Source organism: Myxine glutinosa, chromosome 1 (genome assembly GCF_964187855.1).
Source record: "Myxine glutinosa chromosome 1, kmMyxGlut1.1, whole genome shotgun sequence".
Lineage (NCBI taxonomy): Eukaryota > Metazoa > Chordata > Myxini > Myxiniformes > Myxinidae > Myxine > Myxine glutinosa.
Window position 1 is genome coordinate 267,023,052 of NC_136261.1, and position 23,079 is coordinate 267,046,130.

Here is a 23,079-nt window from a genome sequence, read left to right on the forward strand (position 1 = left end):
AAACGGCGGTAAACCATCAACGGCGATAAACTTTGGAAAAACGGCGGTAAACCATCAACGGCTTTAAACTTTGGAAAAACAGCGGTAAACCATCAACGGTGGTAATCTGTGGAAAAACGGCGGTAAACCATCAACGGCGGTAAACTTTGGAAAATCGGCGGGAAACCATCAACGGCGGTAAACTTTGGAAAATGGGCGGACAACCATCAACGGCGGTAAACGTTGGTGCCTGATGCCTACATAGTTTATGATGTGGACTACTTGGTAGTTAAAATGTCAGACCTGAGCCTTGCCCTGCTGATAGGAGATGGTAGTTGGTGGTGCCTTCAGTTTTAAAATAAGCAGCACTTGTGTATACAATTCCATCAAACTATTTTTCTCCCCACCTGTTACCATCGTTGCCACAGGCTTGATGGATGATGTTGCTATTGTAATGGGTTTTGCACCTCCCAGTACAATTCCTGAAGACATCCCATGGCTGGAAAACTATAATATGTGGTAGAGGGTAGGGGAGTGGGAGGTTGTGAAAAGTTATTTTTCCCTGCATTTTCCCAACAAAATAAAACATCTATCATCAGAATAATCACACATTTGTGAAGTTGTGGCATAGTGCAAGTGGTTTAACTGGTGACCCCTAGCGGAGGGATGTGGGGGAAACAACAACAGACGGTACAGTGCAAGTGATTTACTGACACCATATTTCACTCCCGAAGGGAGTAGATGTTATTAGTGATTGAAATATGAACTATATGGACTTTAAAATTGTCAATTATAGAAAAAGAATCAGTAAGCATGACCCAAAGATAGCAATCTAGCGACTGACGAAAATGACAAATACTAATCTTCATAGTTTTAATGCAGCACAAGGCTGTGGGGTAGCATCATTGGCTGCGGGCGTGGCTGTGCCGCTGATGCAATGCCCTCTGCTGGTTAGGGCAGGAAATTTGTAATTTGGCCATTGTGCTAGCGATAGCTTGCCTATTTTTTGTGAAGGACACAGTGGGATCTTTAACATCCACCAACGGTAACACATGCTGCCAGACGGGACGCCTATTTAACGTCCATCTGAGCGACAGCACACAAATTGATGAATCACTCTGCCTGTTGGATGACAGTTTACAGCTGGATCAGGATTCAATCCCACGCCAGACAGCTTAGAGGTGAAGCCTGTGTACCTTGAGGCCATCCTGTCAGCCCACTAATACTTTCTTTTCACAATGCTAGAAATGCTTTGCTTAAAGCACAACATTACAATTGATTTCCTGATTCACTTTTTTGAAAAAAGAAATGTTTGGTTCAAGCATTCTAATTGACATTCTGATTTGCCTAATTGCTCTCCACAACTTCAGGCAGAGGTCATAAGTTTTGTGGCTAAGGAATAATGGGATATATATATATATATATATATAAGCCCCCTGGACACCACCACCCAGTCATTCACAGTAGACAACTGCATCTCCTTCCTTTCATTCTTCCAAAGCAAAATTGACAACATCTACAGCAGCTTAACCACCACTGCACCTGCTCCCCCTCAAACCACCTGACACCCCCCTTATCCTGCCAACCCCTGTCTCAGTTCTCCCCAGTCTCCCCTACTGACCTCTCTGAACTCCTCATAGGAATGAAAACTGCCACCTGCACTCTTGACCCCATCCCCTCCAGCTTTGTCAAGGCCTCCCTTCCTGCTCTCTCTCCACTTATCACTGCAACAATAAACTCCTCCCTGTCTACAGGCATCGTCCCACCATCCCTCAAAATTGCTGCTGTTAGTTACCCCCATTCTGAAAAAACCTGGACTCAACCCTGACACCCTAAACAACTTCAGACCCATCTCCAACCTACCCTTTCTGTCAAAAGTTTTGGAAGGCGCTGTAGCCACTCAACTTAAACATCACCTCTCTGCCAATAACCTGTATGAAACATTCCAATCCGGATTCCGCTCCAACCACAGTACTGAAACTGCTCTCCTCAAAATCACCAACGTCCTTCTCCTCTCCTCTGACGCTGGCAACCTCAACATTCTCATCCTCCTCGACCTCAGCGCCGCCTTTGACACCATCAATCACACCATCCTCCTCACCCGACTTGAAACCACCTTTAACATTACCGGCATTGCCCTCTCTTGGATCAAATCATACCTCTCCGACAGACGCCAGTTCATCTCCATCAATAACTGCAAATCCCCCACTGCTCCCCTCCCCCAAGGTGTCCCCCAAGGTTCAGTTCTTGGCCCCCTCCTCTTCATCCTGTACCTGTCCCCCCTTGGTCACTTAATCCGCCATCATGGTCTCCAATTCCACTGCTTCGCCGATGACATCCAGCTTTTCATCTCCACCAAGTCCATCTCCACCGCCACCCACTCTATCCTGACAAACTGCATCACTGAAATAAAATCCTGGCTTCAAATCAACTTCCTCAAACTTAACTATGATAAATCTGAAATAATCATCATTGGCCCAAAAACGCTCACCAAATCCACCCATAACTTTGCCCTCAACATCGACGGTTTCCCAGTATCCACCTCCCCTCACATCCGGAATCTTGGCATCATCTTTGACCAAACCCTCTCCTTCGACAAATACACTAAACAGATCACAAAGACAGCCTTCTTTCACCTGAACAACATCGCCCGTCTCCGTCCATCCCTCTCCTCCACGGCTGCAGAAACCCTCATCCACGCCTTCATCACCTCCCGTCTGGACTACTGCAACAGCCTCCTCTTTGGTTCACCCTCAACAATCATCAATAAACTCCAATACATTCAGAACTCCGCTGCCCGTCTACTCACCCATTCCCGGACCCGTGACCACATCACCCCCGTCCTTTACAAGCTTCACTGGCTCCCCATCCCCCAGAGAATCCAGTACAAAATCCTCCTCTTGACCTACAAAGCCCTCCATAACCTGGCCCCATCCTACCTGACTGACCTCCTCTCCAGACACTCTCCCACCCGCAACCTCCGCTCTGCTGGTACCAACCTCCTGACCCCCCATGCAGACCAAATTCAGATCCTGGGGGGACAGGGCCTTCTCCATCGCTGCTCCTACCCTCTGGAACTCACTACCTCACACCATCAGAGACTCCTCCTCACTCACCACATTCAAAACATCACTCAAGACCCACATATTCAACACTGCATTCAACATTTAACCCACAGCATTTAACCCCTGACTATCTCTTCTCCTTCTCGTTCCTTTTGCTTTGATTATTTACCTGTTGATTTTTGTCTTTTTGCACTTGTTTTTTTTGTACTCTGTCAAAGCGTCTTTGGGCTTCTTGAAAAGCGCTATATAAAATAAATGTATTATTATTATTATTATTATTACTAGGGCATGCCCGTACTATATCTATATCTAAAATTATATCCCCCCCCTCTATTTACATGAAATGGTTTGGTCCAAAGCGAACGGCTTGCGAGTGGTGACAATCCCCCCCCTCTATTTACATGCAATGGTTTGGTCCAAAGCGAACGGCTTCCGGAGTTTGGTAAAGAAATCGCCATCGCGTGCACAAACGCGCAGGAAAGCGAATGAATCGCAAATTCGTTTTTATTAGTTGTAAAACATAGTTTAACGCCAACATAGTTTGCAAACGTGAAATAAATGAATACGCTCTCAAATGTGCCATCCGAGGCAGAGTGTGCCCGCCACGTTCGGCACACGCGATCGTTCGCTGCTCTCTGATTGGTTGAATCGTTTTTTGGACATAGCTCGGTAAGTAATTGTCCGATTAATATGAAACCTTGAAAAGGCACATCCTCGGGTCCCCAGCAATATACCTGGCAAGTTAAAAGTATATCGGACCCGTGGTTGTCGAGAAACAGCGGTCACAGACAAACGTACAAACGTACAAACGTACAGACAGAGATTACTGGAATTATAGATAGATAACAAAATACATATCCCATATATAAATACATATCCCATTATTCAACATCCCAACATTATCTAGCAAAGGTACCGGTCCCCAGTGCTGGGAAAAGCAAGCAAAACTATCTGTCCTCAGTGAAGTGAAATGTTTAAGTTAATCTATCAATTCAAGTTAATCTATCAATTCAAATTATTTTATGGACTCTAAAAAGCTTAATTGTGTTACATTGTTGGTTTTACTCATAGTGAAAGCTCTAAGCTACCTAGAAAGATAAACACGGAATGATGGTGCGGCAGAGGTTAGATTTGTCTAAAAAGAGGGCAAATCTAGCTCATTTAAATTCTGTGATCTGTATTAAATCTACTTTAATCCAGATGTTCATATTGATTTTAAAGATTACTGGGAGGGACAATAAAGTGACTGACTATATTGCATCAAGAAAAGTGATATGAAAACACAAAATAACCAATCATCAGCTTTTAAAAGTGCAGAAAGTGGTTGCTGTAAACGGGAGACAAGCGAAAACTTTTACCATAGGCTTCTGCTATCGTGTGATGCGCAAATCTAGCGAAAGTCCTGCAGTATAGAAAGAGACTTCAATGTTTAACAATAGCTCTTAAAACTTGCACTTTGTGTGATGTTCTTGCTTGGGCTGCACAATGGAGTGATTGGAGTAGATGGTGCAGGTGCAGCCACAGATTGGAGAACCTGCAAAACAATGGTATGAGAGTGACACTCAGCATTGTCCCATCTAAGTATATTTGGTGAGTTTGTTTTCAAGTTGATTACTTGAGAGGAGAGGGGATGGAGATAGACACAGTAAGAAAGAGAAAGGACCATGATGAGGATAATGGGAGGTGTGGTGAAGAATACGATGGGTGCAGTGAAAGTAAAAGGAAGCAAAGATGAAGTATGACCTGGGTAAGGATACTGCTTGTCTGACTAATTGCTGGAACTCGTAACCCAGGCAAAGTGGGACTGGGAGGAGCTGACCTCCCAATGGCAGACTGAGCCACTAGAAAGGTTCCCTGAGATTGGGGGAAATAAAAGATGTTTAGTGATCATGTCAGGAATAAATAAAAAGAGAGAGATCAAACAGCAAATTTCAATATGGTGGTATGGGTGGGCACAATGAAGAAATAAAAGATACACAAAAAAAAAGAGATGGAAGTTTTAAGCGTGCCGATAAGGAGGGAGTGAAGGAATAGGTGTATAATTTTTTACCTGTGGTGTTTGTTTCAGAACATATGAGGTGCAACTGGCTTGAACCGGATGGCTTGGTGTTTGTACCGTATCGGCCATGGCTGAACCACCACCAAGAGGCACAGAAGATGCTACGCCAGCACCAGCCACATTTCCTCTTAGCACAGCTGACTGTGGTATGAGTAAGACCTGTTTACCACGGCCACCACCACCCCGTCCACCTTGTGTAGTCAAGTATAATTTGGTTCCTGGGGGAAGGGAAGAAAGACCGGCCAAGCTGGATCCAGGCAGTTGGAGGTTGGGATGCCCTGGAAATGAAAAATGGACAAGGAAACCATGATTGGTAATTACCCCATGAGAGCGGAGCAAAAAGCCTGGTTAAGCAATTGGTTCACTTTGTCTGTCTGTCGGTTAACAGACTTCAGTCTATGATCGAGGAACTACTTCATTTCAATTGAACTTTATATTTTGAACACTGTAGAACACCAATCGGAACATGGATCGGAAGACAAACCTGCAGTTTAGCAGCACTTTAGCTCTGAATTTGGCAAATTGTACAGAATCTCGTCCCGAGTGCGCACGCACAGATGTAATTTTTTTAGTATGTCTGCCTATCTGACAGTCAAACAAAATAGAAAATCATTCCAAACAGGAAACTTACTGTTTTTAAGGACATCATAAAGGACACAAACAACAGGCACAAATAACTAATGCAATGTGTTAAGCAAGATGGTGTAAAATGCGGTGCATCAATGGCGGTAAACTTCCAAAAAAAAAAAAAATTCAAACCTTTAAAATCCTTATTTTTTTAAAATTAAATTATATACAATACTTGAACAACGTAGAACGCAAATCGCCTTGTTGACCGTTTCAAGAACCTTCTGTTTAGTAGTACTTGGACAAAATATTACGCTATTTTATGTCATCTCGACCAATCAAATAAGCCACTCGCTCTCTGCGTTGGGGAATATCGGCATTCAGACTAAATTGCTGCTCGTAGAAAATATAGATTGTGCTCGGAAACACAAGACAAGGGTTTAAAAGACCCCTCCTATGTCCTTTTTCTCAATAATGTGTGGGTTAAGGTGTTCTATGAACTCTCTAATCAGAAAAGTGATGATGGTCCCTTCAAGATGGAAGTCATGTCTTAATACTCCGTGGACTGGGCACAAATAATATCTGATCTCTTGGGAAACTAGGTTGCTAGCTGTTAGGAAAAAAATACTACACAACAAGAAACAAAGGTGTGAATTTAACTACAGAAATATGGAAAAGGCAAGGAATGATTACCACTTATGAGTAACAGTTTTCTTACCCTGCACTGTAACCGTCTTCTGGACTGTGGCTGCAGGGGCTGGTCCAACCACCAAAGACTGTTTTGCTGGAACAGAAGTTACAGGGGCTGGAACCAGAGGTTGGGCTAATAAGACAGGCCTCCCAGCAGCCAGAGTGAGGGTGGGCCGGGTGGCCACCGTGGGGAGAGGGGCTGCCACAGGCAAGCTGAGAAGCTGTGGAGGCAAAGGGAGGCAAATGAAAAGTGAAATCACATCACAGTTGACGAAGCAATTGAGTGCCTCCATGGTAGGATGGACAAACCTTTGCAGTTGGTGCAGTGATCGTGGTTGGAGTAAAAACTGGAGTGGCACAAGTGGTTGCTACATGGATTGGCGTTGCAGGGGTTGTTGCAGTATTAGGGGCTGAAACGTTTATCACATGGCCTCCCCTAATGGCTACAAACTGCTGGAAAGCCTGCTGGGATGTTGAAATTGGGACACTCTGTGAGGATATAGGAAGTTCCAGTGGCTCTTGCTTTACCTGCCCGAAGGGAAATAAAAGAAAAGAATCATTATAAGAACAATTCCATGAAGAGGTAGACATGACCTCAAAATGTAGAATTGTGTATTTGAGTAGAAATTGGCTTTACATGATAGCATATACATAAAGGCTTCTGAAAAAGAAGCTCGGCTTGGCATGTCTTTGGATAAAATATGCCAAAAATCAAATTTTGTATCATTGATGTTTCAATCTTGAATTCATCACTGAATTTGGAAGATTCAAATAATCAAGTCAATTAAATCAGATGTATGCATTGGTGCAAGCCCTCTCTCTCAGCTACACGAGTCAAAACTTGTGATTCTGATGGATTTAAACCACAGATTTAGTGAAACGTAGACCCCTTCTTCACCAATGTAACGTGACTAACAAAAACAACAACTTGTGTTTGCCTGAAGACAAAGCATTTGTTTAGAATTTTGATTTCTTCACTTTTCCTTCTCTGTACAAACCATAGTTCAAAAAAGGAAATTAGAATCATGAACATTGTAACAGCTGTCAAAACCTGTAATGTTACTAACAACGTAACGTTATTAACAAATCTGTAATGTTACTAAACACGGATAATTAAAGACAAAAGAGGGCAGTATGAGACAATCATTTACCCATAATGCAACTATAAGCACATTTTTCACATGTACTCCATCCATGTGTAACAAGTCAGTACTATCATTGTCATACCAACTTTCATCTGCTGAAATTTGTTTATGGGTAAGTTCGATTAGAACACGACAGTTCGATATTTGGCTTTTTTTTAAAAAAAGGTCGGTATCGGCATTTATGCCACAAATTTAATGTCATGTTTTCTACCAGGCTTTTGGGTGGGTCCACACCCCTCCACCCCCCCGGCCCCCCCAATTACAAAAGTCCACATTTGTAGAAGCATTAATTAATTAATTTTAATTCAGGTGAATTCGCAAGGAAACAAAACCGAACGTTGGCCTTCCTTAATCATGTCTGACTCACATATATTATAACCTGCACAATCTATGTAAATATTGTTCTTGGTATAACTTGATGTTTCCTGTTCTTGGTTATTGTGTTTCACTGAACGCTTCTGTTAATGCACCATTAATGTAAATACCACCAGCACATTCAAGTTTAAATGCTGCGGGTATGCATGATCATCTGATGATAATACCAGTCTTGAAAGCATGCAGGGAATGAATCACACATCCAAACGACTCCCTTTCCTTTCCATTTCTTGGAGACTGCGGATTTTTTTCACCATTGTTTTATTGCCTAAATACCCCATCAGCATTCCATTATGATTAAGTCCTCATCAAGATTGCGGAGTGGGAGGGATGAAGGAGGAGGATGATGATGAATCATCCTTGACATCATTCCATGGCCATGTGATGTTTCTACCTAGCTCATTTCCTCTGGCGAGCTTTGCTTGTTCCCTGTTCACATCAACTGATACATGAAGGACAAAATTATTTCCAAGTTCGATTTGCTAGAAGTTGCAACAATCATGGACGCTTCAAATTTTCTGTTCTAATATAAGGAAAGACAGAGCCTGAATTTGATGCTCAAGACACAGTGCACTTATATCCTCAGCAGAAAAGACCTATCTCCTTAGAAATTGTGAGTAAAATAGGATATTTCACAAATTTTCCTGGGATGGATGAATGGTAACGTCACTAACAGTAACGTGACTAACACACATTTTTGGCTCATACTTAAAAATGATGAGAATAGTTGTGATCACTTATATGACAAAATACGACCCAGTAAACTAGCAATGATGGAAATATTACACTTTGTTTCTACTGTATCCTGTTTGAGGAAACTTTTTATGCAAAGACATGTAAATTTTATCCATGTCCTTTTCGTAACGTTAACGAACAATAAAGTTCCTATCACAACTCACACATGCAGGTCTCACTGTTTTTAATTCTTACTGTGTAATAGGTCTCCATAAGATGGGTTGATTGTACCATATTGGAGAATTGAAAAGCTTTAATCTTGATATTAGAGTACAAATAGCTCTGCTACCTTGTTTAAAATGTAATGCTACTAACCATGGAATTGCACATAAGCATGATAAGGGCTATTCCAGAAGTTATGTCACCTTACCGACAAAACATCGTATTATGGACAAGCTTTATTCACGTCATAGTATTCCACATAAACCTAATCTTCTTCATTGCACTTCCACCAGCACTGAATTCAACTTTTTGATACGAGCACAGAAGCCTTTTTTTTCCTTCTTTTTTTTGTATACAGAATCGAGGCTCGTGAAAGAGCTAACATTTATCACAAAAAAAAATCAAACAGACAAACAAAATATATAAAAAGAGGGAGCGGTAGACAAGATGGGGAGAGAAGGGGAAGCACACAAACACAACATTTGAGAGCAGGGACATCGGGAGATGTGTGGGAGGGAGAGGGCTTGGGGGGAGGAGGCGTGGGAAGGGGTGGGGTGGGAGAAGTATAAAACACAAGGACACCAAGGACTTCCAGGAAAGAAGTTGATATTTCAAAAAAGTGGATTTGGGGTGAAATTAGCGGGGGTAAAAAAGATCAAGGTTTTGGATGGGGGAAGATAAGAGATGGTGGTGAACAGCTGTTTTAAAGACCTGGAGGGTGGAGTGGGATTGGAGAGTGAGGGAGTTTGTTCCAGAGGCGGGAGAAAAGAGGAATGAAGGAGTGAAGGTGAGCAGAAAGTCTTGATTTTGGCAGTTTCACTAGAAGAGGGTTGCTGGCAGATCTTGTGCGACCTGTAGGAATATTTGGGGGACAGAGCCCAGAGAGAGCTGGGGGAGCAAGGCCAGAGAGGAGTCGATAGAAGACGGAAAGACCACCAAGCTGCCTGCGGTGAGTAAGTGAAAGGCCCTCGGAGATAGCTTCATCGCGGGAGATTCCAATGATTCTGAACGCTTTGGTTTCAACAGCGTGAAGACGAGCTGGGTGTGAACATGTAATGCTACGATGTAATGAAAATGTAATGATATAAATGTAATGCTAAGAAGCCTTCCTTCTGAAGTGCCCTTGGCACAGTGGGTATGGCTGTATTAACTTCTTCAGCAGATATAAACTGTGTTCCACAAAGCTCGTTCGGAAACTGTATGGACTGATATGCAGCAATTAAGGCGGGTGAGGCAAAATTTTCCACTCCCAGGAAACTAACAGGTTGAGCTGACATTGTGTTTTGCATATAGCACAGCACTCTAATAAAGGTTGACAGTGGTATTTGGTCTTCCATTTGATTATGTTTGTACCATATCCTGATGCTGTGTGGCCTGTGCTTCCCCACTGACAGACCTCTTGTAGCTCGTACCTGTTGCTGTGTTTGAGTCTGTGGAGTAACTGCTGAAATCGATCTTTCTGGGTTCTTCCCTACATCTTTGTTCTTTGTTCCTTTCACACTTCTTTCTTACTTTTTCACATTTCTCTTTATTCATTCTAATTCTTGATTTGTATTTATTTCTCCCTTACTTTATCTATTTATCTAAGGAAAAGTTAATTATTGCAGAAAGCTTTCTGTGAGACTCACTGGGCTGCGCCTGGACTGGTTTGAGGGTAGAGGAGTAGCGGCTGAAACCCGAATCTATCCAGGTTCCTCCTGATGACTCAATCTTTGCTCTTTACTTATTCAGGTTCCTCCTGATGACTCAATCTTTGCTCTTTACTTATTCAGGTTCCTTCTGATGACTCCAATGCAGTATTTAATCTCCTGTTTGATTTCATTCAGAAGAGCTAAATGCTTTCTGCATACTGTAGGTCTCAGCTAATCATGCAAAACCATAAGGTAGTAGCCTCCCTTCACTGTTATACCTTGTGGAACTTCCCGATTTTGCAAAATTCCAATGTGCGTGTAAAAAATACTGAAAAGCACATTGATATTCCCTTACTGGCATTTGGCCTTTTTCATAAGTGGAGAGGTTTGCCCCCTTTTCACTCTGATTAGGGAGTCCACAGTTCTGACAGAGTTGTGGCACCAGGTCTCAGGTAACAGAAATGATGTGTTCCAAAGAGTCTGCCATCTTCCTGATGAAAATGTCAAAGATTCCGTTGACAATGGTTCAGTTTCTGCTCTTCTGTGATGGTGTAGTGCCAATTTTGCCATCTCGCCTTTCTTTTCCCCCAGATTCTCAGTGGCAATGCAGTGCACTGTTGACATAGGAAATCCTGGCTCAGTTAGAACTTCTTAAAATGTGAGAGGTTCTTGGAGTTATTAATTAGTTCATAACAGTGACATAGTCCTCACGATCGCTGGTGAACAGCCTACCTGAGCACAGTCTGTCGTGCAGATTTTCCTCTCAGTAAAGATGATACCTATCGCTGACAGTTCTCAAGTGTGGACAAGTGTAATGAATAATTGAACAAATAATTATTGGTGCATTTCATATGCATTTTATTCTGCATTATGTTGAATTTAAGAATTTCTGAATATTTATGCCATGGCCACATCCTTGGTGCTCGATGCAATTATTTTGATTCCTGGAAAAAACAAATTGTGAGAAACCTGATATTTACCAGATACGTCAGTAAATAATTAGACAGCATCCATGCAATCTTGTGATACCATGGAGCACGTCAATTTTCACTTGTAATGTTACAAGTGGGGTCACAAAACTTTTGGGATGACCCTCATAAAGGAAAATTGAACAGGAAATGAAAAATATAAAGGAGAGCTGAGGATAAACAAAGTGAAGGAGTACATAGCTTCATTGTCTCACCGCGAGGATTTGGGGTGGAGTTTGCCTTCCAATGGGACCAAGGGGTGGCATAGCAGCAAAGGCAAGTTCTTCCTGATGGGGAGGGTGGTCATGATGACAGCACAATTCTTACTTTCTTTATACTGTGAGAAACCAGCAACACGTGCTAAAACACCAGAATGTTTGACGTCCCGCTGGTATCCCCCCATACACTCCCCACTTCTTCACCCTACTCTATCTTACCCCTCATACGAGCCTGCTACCATCTACCTTACCCCATCACTTACCTCCAATGCCTTTCCTTTCTCAATTTATGCTTCCCATCCCCCAGCATAGGTAATGTTCAGATGGTCACTTATAGTTATTGTGGTAGTGCTAATTTATGAGCAATACTTAAGTTATCCCTAGTGTTGGCTTAGCGGTTAGGGTGCCGGCTTGGGATCCTAGGATCCTGGGTTCGAATCCCGGTCGATCGCTGCATTAACGCCAGGGGGGTTGACTCAGCCTGTCATCCTTCTGAGGTCAGCAAATTGAGTACCAGCTTGCTGGGATGAATGATCATGTGTACCCCGATTTAGAATAGGTACACCGTATCCCTGCGCATCGAAGAGCGCGACCAAGGGTTGGCGTCAGGAAGGGCATCCGGCCATAAAACCATTGCCTCAAACAGGGAACCATGATTGTCATGGGGCCCGCAAGGCTAACCCCCGCTCTAGCGGGGAAAATGGCCTTAAAACGATCATTCATATTCATTCATTCACTTAAGTTAAAAAGACAGGGATTATAAAGAGAGTAAAGAGCACTGTGAAAATTAAAAAGGAAAGAAAAACAAATTGGGAATGCAAAAAAAACTGTGAAGTGCTTCATTGACAGCAAATACACCATCACAGTTTGTACAGTGAAATACAGATAAAGTTTCTAAAACTCAAAAATAATCGATCTGATCATTATGGGGGCTTTCCTATTTTTAACTTTACATTCTTATATGCAGGAGAAATCTATCTTTGAGCAGCAATTACAACCTCAGTGAAATTTTCTGATTCTGAGTTTTCAAAACTTGTGATGATTTTTTAATTGAGGATAACCTGACACACTAATGCAATACCAGAAATACGCTTCACCAAATACAATACCAGCAATCAATCACAGTGAGCAAACGCAAATTCCTAACTGGAAAGCATCTGAAAATGCAAAGCATATCCGCGTCCACTCTGTATTCGGACTTATTCTTCCATATGCTATACATGACAAAAACAGCAAACAAAATACAAAAAATGGATTACCTTGACCTTTTGACCTCAAAGACAATAGGCTTCAGTGACCCAATATGCAAACCATGCTCAAATTTCAAGTCAATCAGATAGTCCATTGGCTGAGGGGGTCCCCGTGTGCATGAGATGTGCCCTAAGTTACTCTTCATAATATTGAAGTAGACCATGAGACATATCAAAAAAGTTTGGGTAGACTTTTGGTAACCCGGCAGTAACAGAGGAAATGACGTCATTAGCCACGCCCTTTGCCGCTCTATTGATACCAAAATTTAGGGGGAGGGGAAACATAAATCGCAATAACTTTGGAAGTATAAATAACAGAACTACAAAATACCCATTAAAATGTTTGTATTTAAGTACTCTATTCATTACAATAATCATTATGCAAATTAATATGTTAATGAGGTCACCAGAGGTCAAAAGGTCACAAAACCCGAGTACAAGTGAAAATTTCACACTGCTCCAAAAAAATACCCACCAAGTTATGGATTTACTCACTTTTACATTTATGATGCATGGAACGTTTAGAATAGATGCTACTGATTACTTTGATATGCATTTGGGGCCTTTTAATGCCTAATTGTATTACATAACATCAACTGAAAATTGCCGTAAATTAAAAAGGCAGATTTTTTTGCAGTCCATAAGTATAATAGAATGTTCTGCATACTAGTACCTTCTTTAGCAATTTGAGAATGTATTCTGAGTTATGTTTTGTGAAGAGTTCCCTTATGCTCTTCAGTCCATTGTATTAACCCTCAGTGTTTTGTCAAGTAGGCGGACACATCATAAGGTTAGATTTAATTGAAATCTTATTTGAAGCCAAGAAGCCTTTAAAAATACCCATGGGAATGATGACCATGGTTCCATAAAATGTTATCTATGCCTGATCTGCTAGTCAAATGAAAGAGACATATCTCAAGCAATGATAGACAAGTACATGTTTTAACACAATAGTTTCTATTGTCCACAAGTTTAGTAATTTACCGTTGCTTACTCGCATGTTTGTCAAAGGGATGCAGATGACCCAGCGATGCTTATACAGAGTAAATTACTGCTACATACCTAATACCATAAAGGAATTTCCTTTATGCTAATACTGAGTTGAACCAGAGGGGTTTTTGCATTGCACAATTTGTTCATCACCTTGGAGACTTTGACACTTGCAGAAACGAATGCAGGGAAGTCCATTTTTGCGACAGGCACATCTGTCATTGCTGCATTTTTTGCAATTGCACAAAACTGTGTATTCTTCAGGAATTGGTCTCATGCCTTTAGTTGGCATCAAAAGTTCATCTGCTTCCCTGAAGCCAAAGGCAGTTGGATCCAGTGATGTGGGCTTATGAGGGTGTAACAAAGTCACCATCTGATAGGTTGCATAAAACGCTCTATGGATGTGTTGCTGTATTGCATGGCTAGTTGGCGGAAGTTGCTCCAAGGATACACCTTTACTGTGATGGTACATGTGGTCTCTTAATTGATCCATTGTTGTGCACTTGGTGTTCTTTTTTATAACTTGTACCAGGTATGCCTCACAGGACGCCATGAAACTGTCGGTACAACTTGTTCCAGAATCAAAGTCTTTCAGATACTCAGATGGACTAGCATTATTCAAGGCTGCATGTTTTGTTCCCACCTTGCTTGTGTAGTCACAGCCAGTCAGGGTATGAACAAGTGGTAGCGCATAGCAAAGTTCTTCTCCACCCTTTGGTGCTAATGTGTGAACTGGAATGTATCTCGTTGAATCTCCAACACCAGCCCTTAGCCAAAGTTCGCTTAGGCCATTGTAATGAAGAATATTCCAGTAGTGCATAAGCAGTACAAACACCTCTGTATCACCAGACAATACGATAATACGTTCAGTTCCACTTTTGACTGCATGCATCGCATGTGGAATGATACGAGCATCTGCCTCTTCTACATCGGGACTGAGGTCTGGCATTTCTGTTGAACAGCCATCTTTGACAGACTGGCATGTAGCTGCACCAGATACACCTGAAAAAGAACTTGCCACAACGTTGACTGTGGAAGGTCTTTCTTTTCCGCGCTTTATGGCTTGTGAGTGAAGAAGCATCTGGAGTTTAAATTTATTATTGCTTGATGCCCAAAATCTGTCCATTTCTACAGGTAATGGTGTGTCGTAATTGATAATGTTCATTTCAATTGCCGCTTTAACTGAACGGCGCCTTCTCTCGGAATCTTTTATGGACCCCTCGACGTAGGAATCAAAGACCAAATCCAACCTGTCATCCCCCTGACCAACTGCAGCGACATAGTTCAGAAAATTATCACAGAAATCTCCAAATGTCTGCAGATCTTTTATTTTTATCTTTCTGATGTTGGCCATCACATCAACTAAACATGTGGACTGTAATGCACTGTCCTTGACTGGAGTTCTCTCATCATCTTTGGTGAGTTTGGTCTCCAGTTCCTGGACAAGTGCACTTTTTAGTGGTTTGGTCATCTGTCCTTCCTTATCAAACAAATATGATGTAGGGGAGACATCATACTGCAATAACTCTTCCATTGTCCTTCCACGGGCACGGGTAACCTCAATTGATCGTTTCATTTGGGCTTCTTCCTTCTGTTTTCCAGCGGATTTTCCTTTGATATCTTTTTCTGGCTTATGTATGCTGAGAAATGTCTTCAAGTTTGTTCGATGAATAGCTGAGGAGAACCTAACTGATTGTTCTACAAATCGCTCTGTTCTCAGTGTTTCATATGCTCTGGTCCCAATTTCCATTACTGAAAGTAACTGGCTTCTAATATCATGAGACATAACTTCCTGGGTGAGAATATTGTGAAGTTCTACTTGATCAGGAACCAGCTGAAATGGGTTTTCATTCCTTTCTATTGTCGCAAGGATTGCTTGGACTTTCTGTTCACCTGTAGCTATTTCAGCTTTGCTGATCGTACCTTCCTCTGATAGACTGGTATTCACCCCACTTAATTCCCTGTGTAGGTTGGTTATGGCCAGCATTTCATGATAGATAAGCTCCCACATTGCCACAAATTTCTTCTTTCTTGTGTTGCCGATGATACAAGAGGCACTCTTTTGTGATCTATTAATCGTCTGTTCCAATGCCATATCAGCGCCGACCGCATTGAATTTTCCAGGGGTTCGCTTCACCACAAATTTACCTGCCCGGAATGCCTCATAGACTTCTGGTGCCGTGTCAGGTAGGTTGTGCATGTCCTCCAAATACAATGACCACCATTTCAGGTAATTTGTGGAATCAAAAGCTGCAAAGACAAAGTCACTTGCCTTGATTAAAACAAAAACTTCAAGATTAAACAATGTGATCTTTCTCAAAGGATGCATGCCGCTTGACATGCGCTGGCAACGGAATTCGATTAAAGTTGACCTTTGACCTTGGGCCTCCTACTTACAGAGCAATAAGGGTTAAAGCTAAAGAGCATAGGAGAATTCTTGATAACAAAAACTGTTCATATGCACCTTCATATTGCTAACAAATGGTCCCAGCATGACAGCATACTTTGTATGCCTAAGGACTTGAAAAAATTCCACCTTTTAAATTAATGACATTTTTCAATTGATATTATGTAATAAACTTAGGCATTAAAAGGCCCCAAATGCATATCAAAATAATAGGTAGCATCTATTCTAAAAGTTTCATGAATCATAAATGTAAAAGTGAGTAAATCCATAACTTGGTGGATATTTTTTTGGAGCAGTGTGAAATTTTCACTTGTACCCGGGTTTTTTTTTTTTTTTTTTTTTTTGTATACTGAATCGAGGCTTGTGAAAGAGCTAACATTTATTTCACAAACAAATCAACCAGACAAACAAAATATACAAAAAGAGGGAGTGGAAGACAAGATGGGGAGAGAAGGGGAAGCACACAACCACAACATTTGAGAGCAGGGAGAAGTGTGGGAGGGAGAGGGCTTGGGGGCAGGAGGTGTGGGAAGGGGGGGGGGGGGGGGGGGGAGAGTTTTGTGACCTTTTGACCTCTGGTGACCTCATTAACATATTAATTTGCATAATGATTATTGTAATGAATAGAGTACTTAAATACAAACATTTTAATGGGTATTTTGTAGTTCTGTGATTTATACTTCCAAAGTTATTGCGATTTATGTTTCCCCTACCCCTAAATTTTGGTATCAATAGAGCGGCAAAGGGCGTGGCTAATGACGTCATTTCCTCGGTTACTGCCGGGTTACCAAAAGTCTACCCAAACTTTTTTGATATGTCTCATGGTCTACTTCAATATTATGAAGAGTAACATAGGGCACATCTCATGCACACGGGGACCCCCTCAGCCAGTGGATTACGATGAAAATTGACGATTTTGTGACCTTGACCATTTGACCTCAAAACAATCGGCTTCTAACGTTCTATTGGTGAACCAACTCAGTGACCCAATATGCAGGTTCTTAAAATTTCAGGTCGATTGGATAAAATTTGACCAATTTATGTGACGTTGACCTTTTAACCGGATTATTAATTTGTCGACCTTTTGACCATATTCTCATAATAAAGCTTTGTTGAAATTCTGATGACAAAGCTCAAATAGTAAATTAAATTCCCGCTGTGCAGGGGACGGGCTAATAAATTAAACTAAAACTTTCAAGTCTAATTCATGTATTCATATCAAATTTATGTCTGTATCTCAAATCACAATAAAACTATTCAACGTTCTTTTTGGTATATCCATTTTTGAACACCCTGTATATGGAACCATCCTGAGACCATTCCATGCATTAACTATCCTTTGACTAAAGGACCCCTGAATTATTACTGTCCTAACTTGCCTCGAGAAATGCTTCAAGCAAAGGCATACAAGCGTTACGCCTAGGCCCCCCGTCGGTGAAGTGATGCGAGTTGACAAAGTGGAAGACGCAAGGCGGCCATCTTGGATTTTGACGTGGCGACCCAATTTTTAATAGCTTTCTTCCTTATGCCTAGATACACCCACACACCAGATTAGAAGTTGGTACTTCGCTTATGTTTCAAGATATTCCGCTCACAAGGTTCAGACATACATGGCGGCGGCCATCTTGGATTTTGACGTGGCGACCCAATTTTCAACAGCGTTCTTCCTTATGCCTAGTTGCACCCACACACCAAATTAGAATTTGGTCATTCGCTTACGCACGCACGTACGGACGCACGTCCGCACGCACGCACACACGGACGGAGGGGAAAACCATAGTCCCCCTTTCGCTCCGCGGTGCGACGGGGGACAAAAAATGCACAGACAGATATGAAAACGCCAACCTAAATGAAAGGAGATGTGTTGCAAATAAATCAATAATGACAATAACCTTTGCAATGGGCTGCGAAACCTTGGAAACTTTTTCTGTAATCTTGATTTTGGGGCTTCCTGCTGTGGAAGATAAGATAGCAATAAAGTAAATGAAGTTGCTTCCTTTAACTTCGGGCAATTTATCTTTGCCTATAGTTTCTCATGTATAAATCACATTGATTTCACTCACCAGAGGAACCCATAACATAAGAAGAGCCCACAGACATGAGCCCGGGACTCATCTTTCCAGCGATGGGTGACTGGCTGGGGGTTCGTGGCAAGGGGGATGCCCTTGGAGTGGACACAGGAGATCCTGGAAAATATCAGACCAATGATAAATAAATAGAACATTCAAAATAACAGTTTCAGGTACTATTATATACTTACTGAAATTTTAATAATTTTGTAGGGATATCAGCAAAGTGTAAAAATGTGGAACTGTGAGTAGCTGTGAGAGTGGTGGAAGCAGAAGTAAATCTGGAGGATAGGTGAGCTGGGTGAGAATGTGAAAAGGAGTCTGGGAGGATTCATTCATGGAACCTATGAAAGAAGGAGAAATTAAATTTTCCACCATCTTGGTAGTACATGGAATAAGATAGCCTCAAAAATGATGCAGATTCGAAGAGTCGACAGGTCAATGGCATGACTCTAAGAAATCCTGGAAGAGTAAAAGTAAAGAGATTTTGCATGGCCTGTTTATTGCTACCGTCTGAACATATGGCTCATGGTGTTGGGATCCCAGAGCCAGATTCAAATCCTATCTACGATGTTGATTTGTCCAATGTCTATTTAATTTATGTCCTTGTAACTCAATTGATGTATTTTCCTGCGTGCAATGCATGAAGAGGTTCTATAATATACATCAACAAGCTGCAGCTTATTCATGTGACTTACACACTGCAGAGAAAAACAAAGTCAAGGAGCAAAGCTTCCACTGGCTGGGATTGATTCAAACCTGATGCAGATACAGTGCATTCAGAAAGTATTCAGCCCCCTCCACTTTTTTCACATTTTGTTATGTTGCAGCCTTATGCTGAAATCGTTCAAATTCATTTTTTCCCTCATCAATCTACACTCAATACCCCATAATGACAAAGAGAAAACAGGATTTTAGAAAGTTTTGCGAATTTATTAAAAAGAAAAAACTGAAATATCACATTTACATAAGTATTCATACCCTTTGCTATGACACTTGAAATTTATCTCAGGTGCCTCCCATTTCTCTTGATCATCTTTGAGATGTTTCTACACCTTGAATGGAGTCCACCTGTGGTAAATTCAATTGATTGGACATGATTTGGAAAGGCACACACCTGTCTATATAAGGTCTCACAGGTGACAATGCATACAAACAAAACAAACAACATGCATTTTAAAAGGCCATTTTCCCTGCGAGAGCGGGGGTTAGCCTTGCGGTCCCCATGACAATCTTCTCCATTTTGCCCTATTTTCTGCATCTCTCCTTGTTAACCCCCTTGCCCGCATTTCTTCTTCCACCATCTTTAGCCAAGTCTTTCTCGGTCTTCCCCGTCTTCTACTTCCTTCTATATTCATTTCCATCACTCTTCTCAACCAGTCACTTTCACCCTTCCTCAACACATGACCAAACCATCTCAACCTGTTCCTCTCACAGCATCAATCACAGGCTCTATTCCCATCATCTTTCGCAATTCATCATTTGTCTTCCTCTCTCTCAACGATACTCCGCACATCCGTCGAACCATTCGCATTTCCACCCTTTCCAACCTTCGTTGTTGCTCTACGTTCATTACCCATGTCTCGCTCCCATAAATCATAACACTTCTCACACATGCAGCATACACCTTTCCCTTCAGCTTCAACGACACTCCCCTCATCATCAGCACGCCACTCAATTCCCGAAACTTCTTCCATGCACATCTCACTCGAGCAACCGTTGCCGAGTCTGATCCACCTTCTCCATTCAGCATGTCTCCGAGGTAGCAAAATGTTTTCACACCTTCCAGCTTCACACCGTCTCCAAGATCCAACTCAACATTTCCTCCATCTGCAGCTCCCTCTGTGCACACCTTACATTTGAATGTAGCTGCCACACTGGTTAATGACCCTCTCAGACCACTACATTTTTGATGAACCCACTCAGCGCACATTGTACACTGAATGGAGTTCACTCCGACACCCTTCCTACACACAGCACAGGGCCACTTCCCAGTTCTTTCCACCTCACCACATGCTTTACCACTTGCCATCACCTTCGTCTTTCCGATATTCACCTTCAGACCTTTTGTCTCCATACATTCCTTCCACGTGTTCATCTTTTCCTTCAGTCCATCCATACTTTCCGCAATCAACACCAGATCATCTGCATACAACAACTCCCACGGTAAACCCTCCTTTACGTTCTGAGCCAGCACCTCCATCACAGCTACAAATAGTAGTGGACTTAGTACCGACCCCTGATGCACTCCCACCTTCACATCAAACTCACCACTGTTCCCGTCCTTCGTCCTTACAGCTGTGCGCGCTCTTTTGTACATTGCCATCACTACTCTGATCAACCATTCCTCCACTCCTAACTTCCTCAATGCCCATGTCAATACTTTGCGTGGAACCCGATCGAATGCTTTCTCCAGATCAACAAACCCAAGAAACAACTTCTTCCTCTTCTCCATGTACTTCTCCTGCAACTGCCTCACAATGAAAAGCGCGTCTGTCGTGCCTCTTCCTGGCATAAATCCAAACTGCATTTCGTCGATCTTCACTTTCTTCCTTATCCTCCTCTCCAACAACCTTTCCAATACCTTCATTCCATGCTCCAATAACTTTATCGCTCGGTACGAGCCACACTCCAGAGGGTCACCTTTCCCCTTGTATAGAGGGACGACGGTACTCAGTTCCCAATCCACTGGAATGCGGCCTTCTTTCACCACCAGATTACAGATCTCTGTCATTCTCTTCACACCCCAACTTCCTGCTGCCTTCAACATATCTCCCACAACTCCCGTCGGCCCTCCCGCTTTTCTACCCTTCATTGCTTTTATCGCTTCCTCAACTTCCTTCTCAGTTATCTTCTCTGCCGGTCCTAAAACTGGGTTACTCTCTATGTTGCCATCCCATTCATTCTCTGTATTCAACAGCATTTCCATATATCTTTTCCATCTTCCTTTAATTCCATCTGGGTCGACAACGATTTGTCCCACTTCATCCTTCAAGCAGCTCACCCCCATCACATCACATCTCTCTTTCGCTATCTGCTTTGCAATCCTGAATACCGCTCTCTGACCCTCTTCCGAATCCAAGCGTTCTCCGAACATTTTCCTCCATGTCTCCTGCGCCTTTGCTACCTCTTTCTTTGCAGCCTTCCTGGCTGCCTTATAACTTTCATGCTCTGCTGTTTCTGCTCCCGTACCCTTCGCCTTCTGCCACTCCTTGAACTTCTTCCTCTTCTCGTCAATCCTCTTTCCAACTTCATCATCCCACCACCATGTTTCCGAGTGCCTTGGTGGTCCTTTTGTCCATCCACATGATGCGGTTTAAACATATTTAAATAAATATTTAAACAAAACCATGAAAACAATCTGGGAAAAGTCTCTAAGTGAGAACGTGGATTTGAGAAAGCAGGAGCAGAGGTGAAAGAACAAACGAGAATATAGGGGGCGGGGCACAAGTCGAGACGAGGAGGCCGCACGAGACACCAGGCCGCACGAGGCGCGGACAAAGAAACGACTAATTACACACAAATTTGCAACAACTACAAAACCAAAACCAAATAGAAACACACAATAACACATACACAACAAAATACGCAGCGGAAATTTGACAAAGAAACGAACGGGAAAACACTCAAACTTTGATGCCGTGGAGAGATCAAAGCAAGCCCCGTCGCTCGAGGGACCGGAAGCGGACTATAGGTGACAATGCATATCAGAGCAAAAACCAAGCCATTTGGTCGAAGATTTACCTCCGCCACCTGCAGAGCTCAGAGGCAGGTCTGAGCCTGCAGAGCTCAGAGACAGGATTGTGTCGAGGCACAGATCTGGAGAAAGCTACAAAAAAATTCTCTACTGCATTGAAGGTTCCCAAGAGCACAAGGGCCTCCATAATTCTTAAATGGAAGAAGTTTGGAACAACCAGGACTCTTCCTAGAGCTGGCCGTCCGGCCAAACTGAGCAATCGGGGGAGAAGGGCCTTGGTAAGAGATGTGGCCAAGAACCCGATGGTCACTCTGGCTGAGCTCCAGAGATCCTGTGTGGAGATGGGAGAAACCTCCAGAAGGACAACCATCACTGCAACACTCCACCGATCTGGGCTTTATGGCAGAGTGGCCAGACGGACGCCTCTCCTCGGTGAAAGACACATGAAAGCCCGCTTGGAGTTTGCAAAAAAACACCTAAAGGACTCTCAGACTGTGAGAAACAAGATTCTGTGGGCTTTTATGTGTCTGCAGGCAGTTCCTTCGACCTCATGGCTTGGTTTTTGCTCTGATATGCATTGTCACCTGAGAGACCTTATATAGACAGGTGTGTGCCTTTCCAAATCATGTCCAATCAATTGAATTTACCACAGGTGGACTCCAATCAAGGTGTAGAAACATCTCAAAGATGATCAAGAGAAATGGGAAGGCACCTGAGCTAAATTTCAAGTGTCATAGCAAAGGGTCTCAATACTTATGTAAATGTGATATTTCAGTTTTTTCTTTTTAATAAATTTGCAAAACTTTCTAAAATCCTGTTTTCTCTTTGTCATTATGGGGTATTGAGTGTAGATTGATGAGGGAAAAAATGAATTTGAACGATTTCAGCATAAGGCTGCAACATAACAAAAGGTGAAAAAAGTGAGGGGTCCGAATACTTTCTGAATGCACTGTAAATATCTGATGTTGTTTTTAAGGGACGATCAGTATGATGCACAGACATGAGATTCGCTATGAACCTTCCGTGTTCATTGTCCTTTGACAAAGCACTTTTCCTTTACCACAACATTAGG

General features: G+C 42.3%; 1 protein-coding gene across 6 annotated transcripts in view; it reads right to left on the bottom strand.

Moving 5' to 3' along the window:
- The window catches only part of LOC137437116 (YEATS domain-containing protein 2), a 108,865-nt gene that overhangs the window by 38,867 nt on the left and 46,919 nt on the right, over positions 1–23,079 (bottom strand). For 4 of the 6 annotated variants that reach the window (XR_013624984.1, XM_068131515.2, XM_068131539.2 and 1 more), the window contains 9 exons: positions 18,305–18,427; positions 18,134–18,195; positions 11,592–11,663; positions 6,670–6,888; positions 6,389–6,581; positions 5,095–5,381; positions 4,788–4,898; positions 4,498–4,578; positions 387–486 (listed from right to left, as the gene is read on the bottom strand). Coding sequence is in view for 5 of the 6 variants with exons in the window: in XM_068131515.2 (XP_067987616.2) it covers positions 387–486; positions 4,498–4,578; positions 4,788–4,898; positions 5,095–5,381; positions 6,389–6,581; positions 6,670–6,888; positions 11,592–11,663; positions 18,134–18,195; positions 18,305–18,427 (1,248 nt within the window). In the remaining variant the exon portion in view is untranslated. The remainder of the gene's footprint in view (positions 1–386; positions 487–4,497; positions 4,579–4,787; positions 4,899–5,094; positions 5,382–6,388; positions 6,582–6,669; positions 6,889–11,591; positions 11,664–18,133; positions 18,196–18,304; positions 18,428–23,079) is intronic. The other 2 variants (XM_068131524.2, XM_068131531.2) reach the window with 2 other exon arrangements.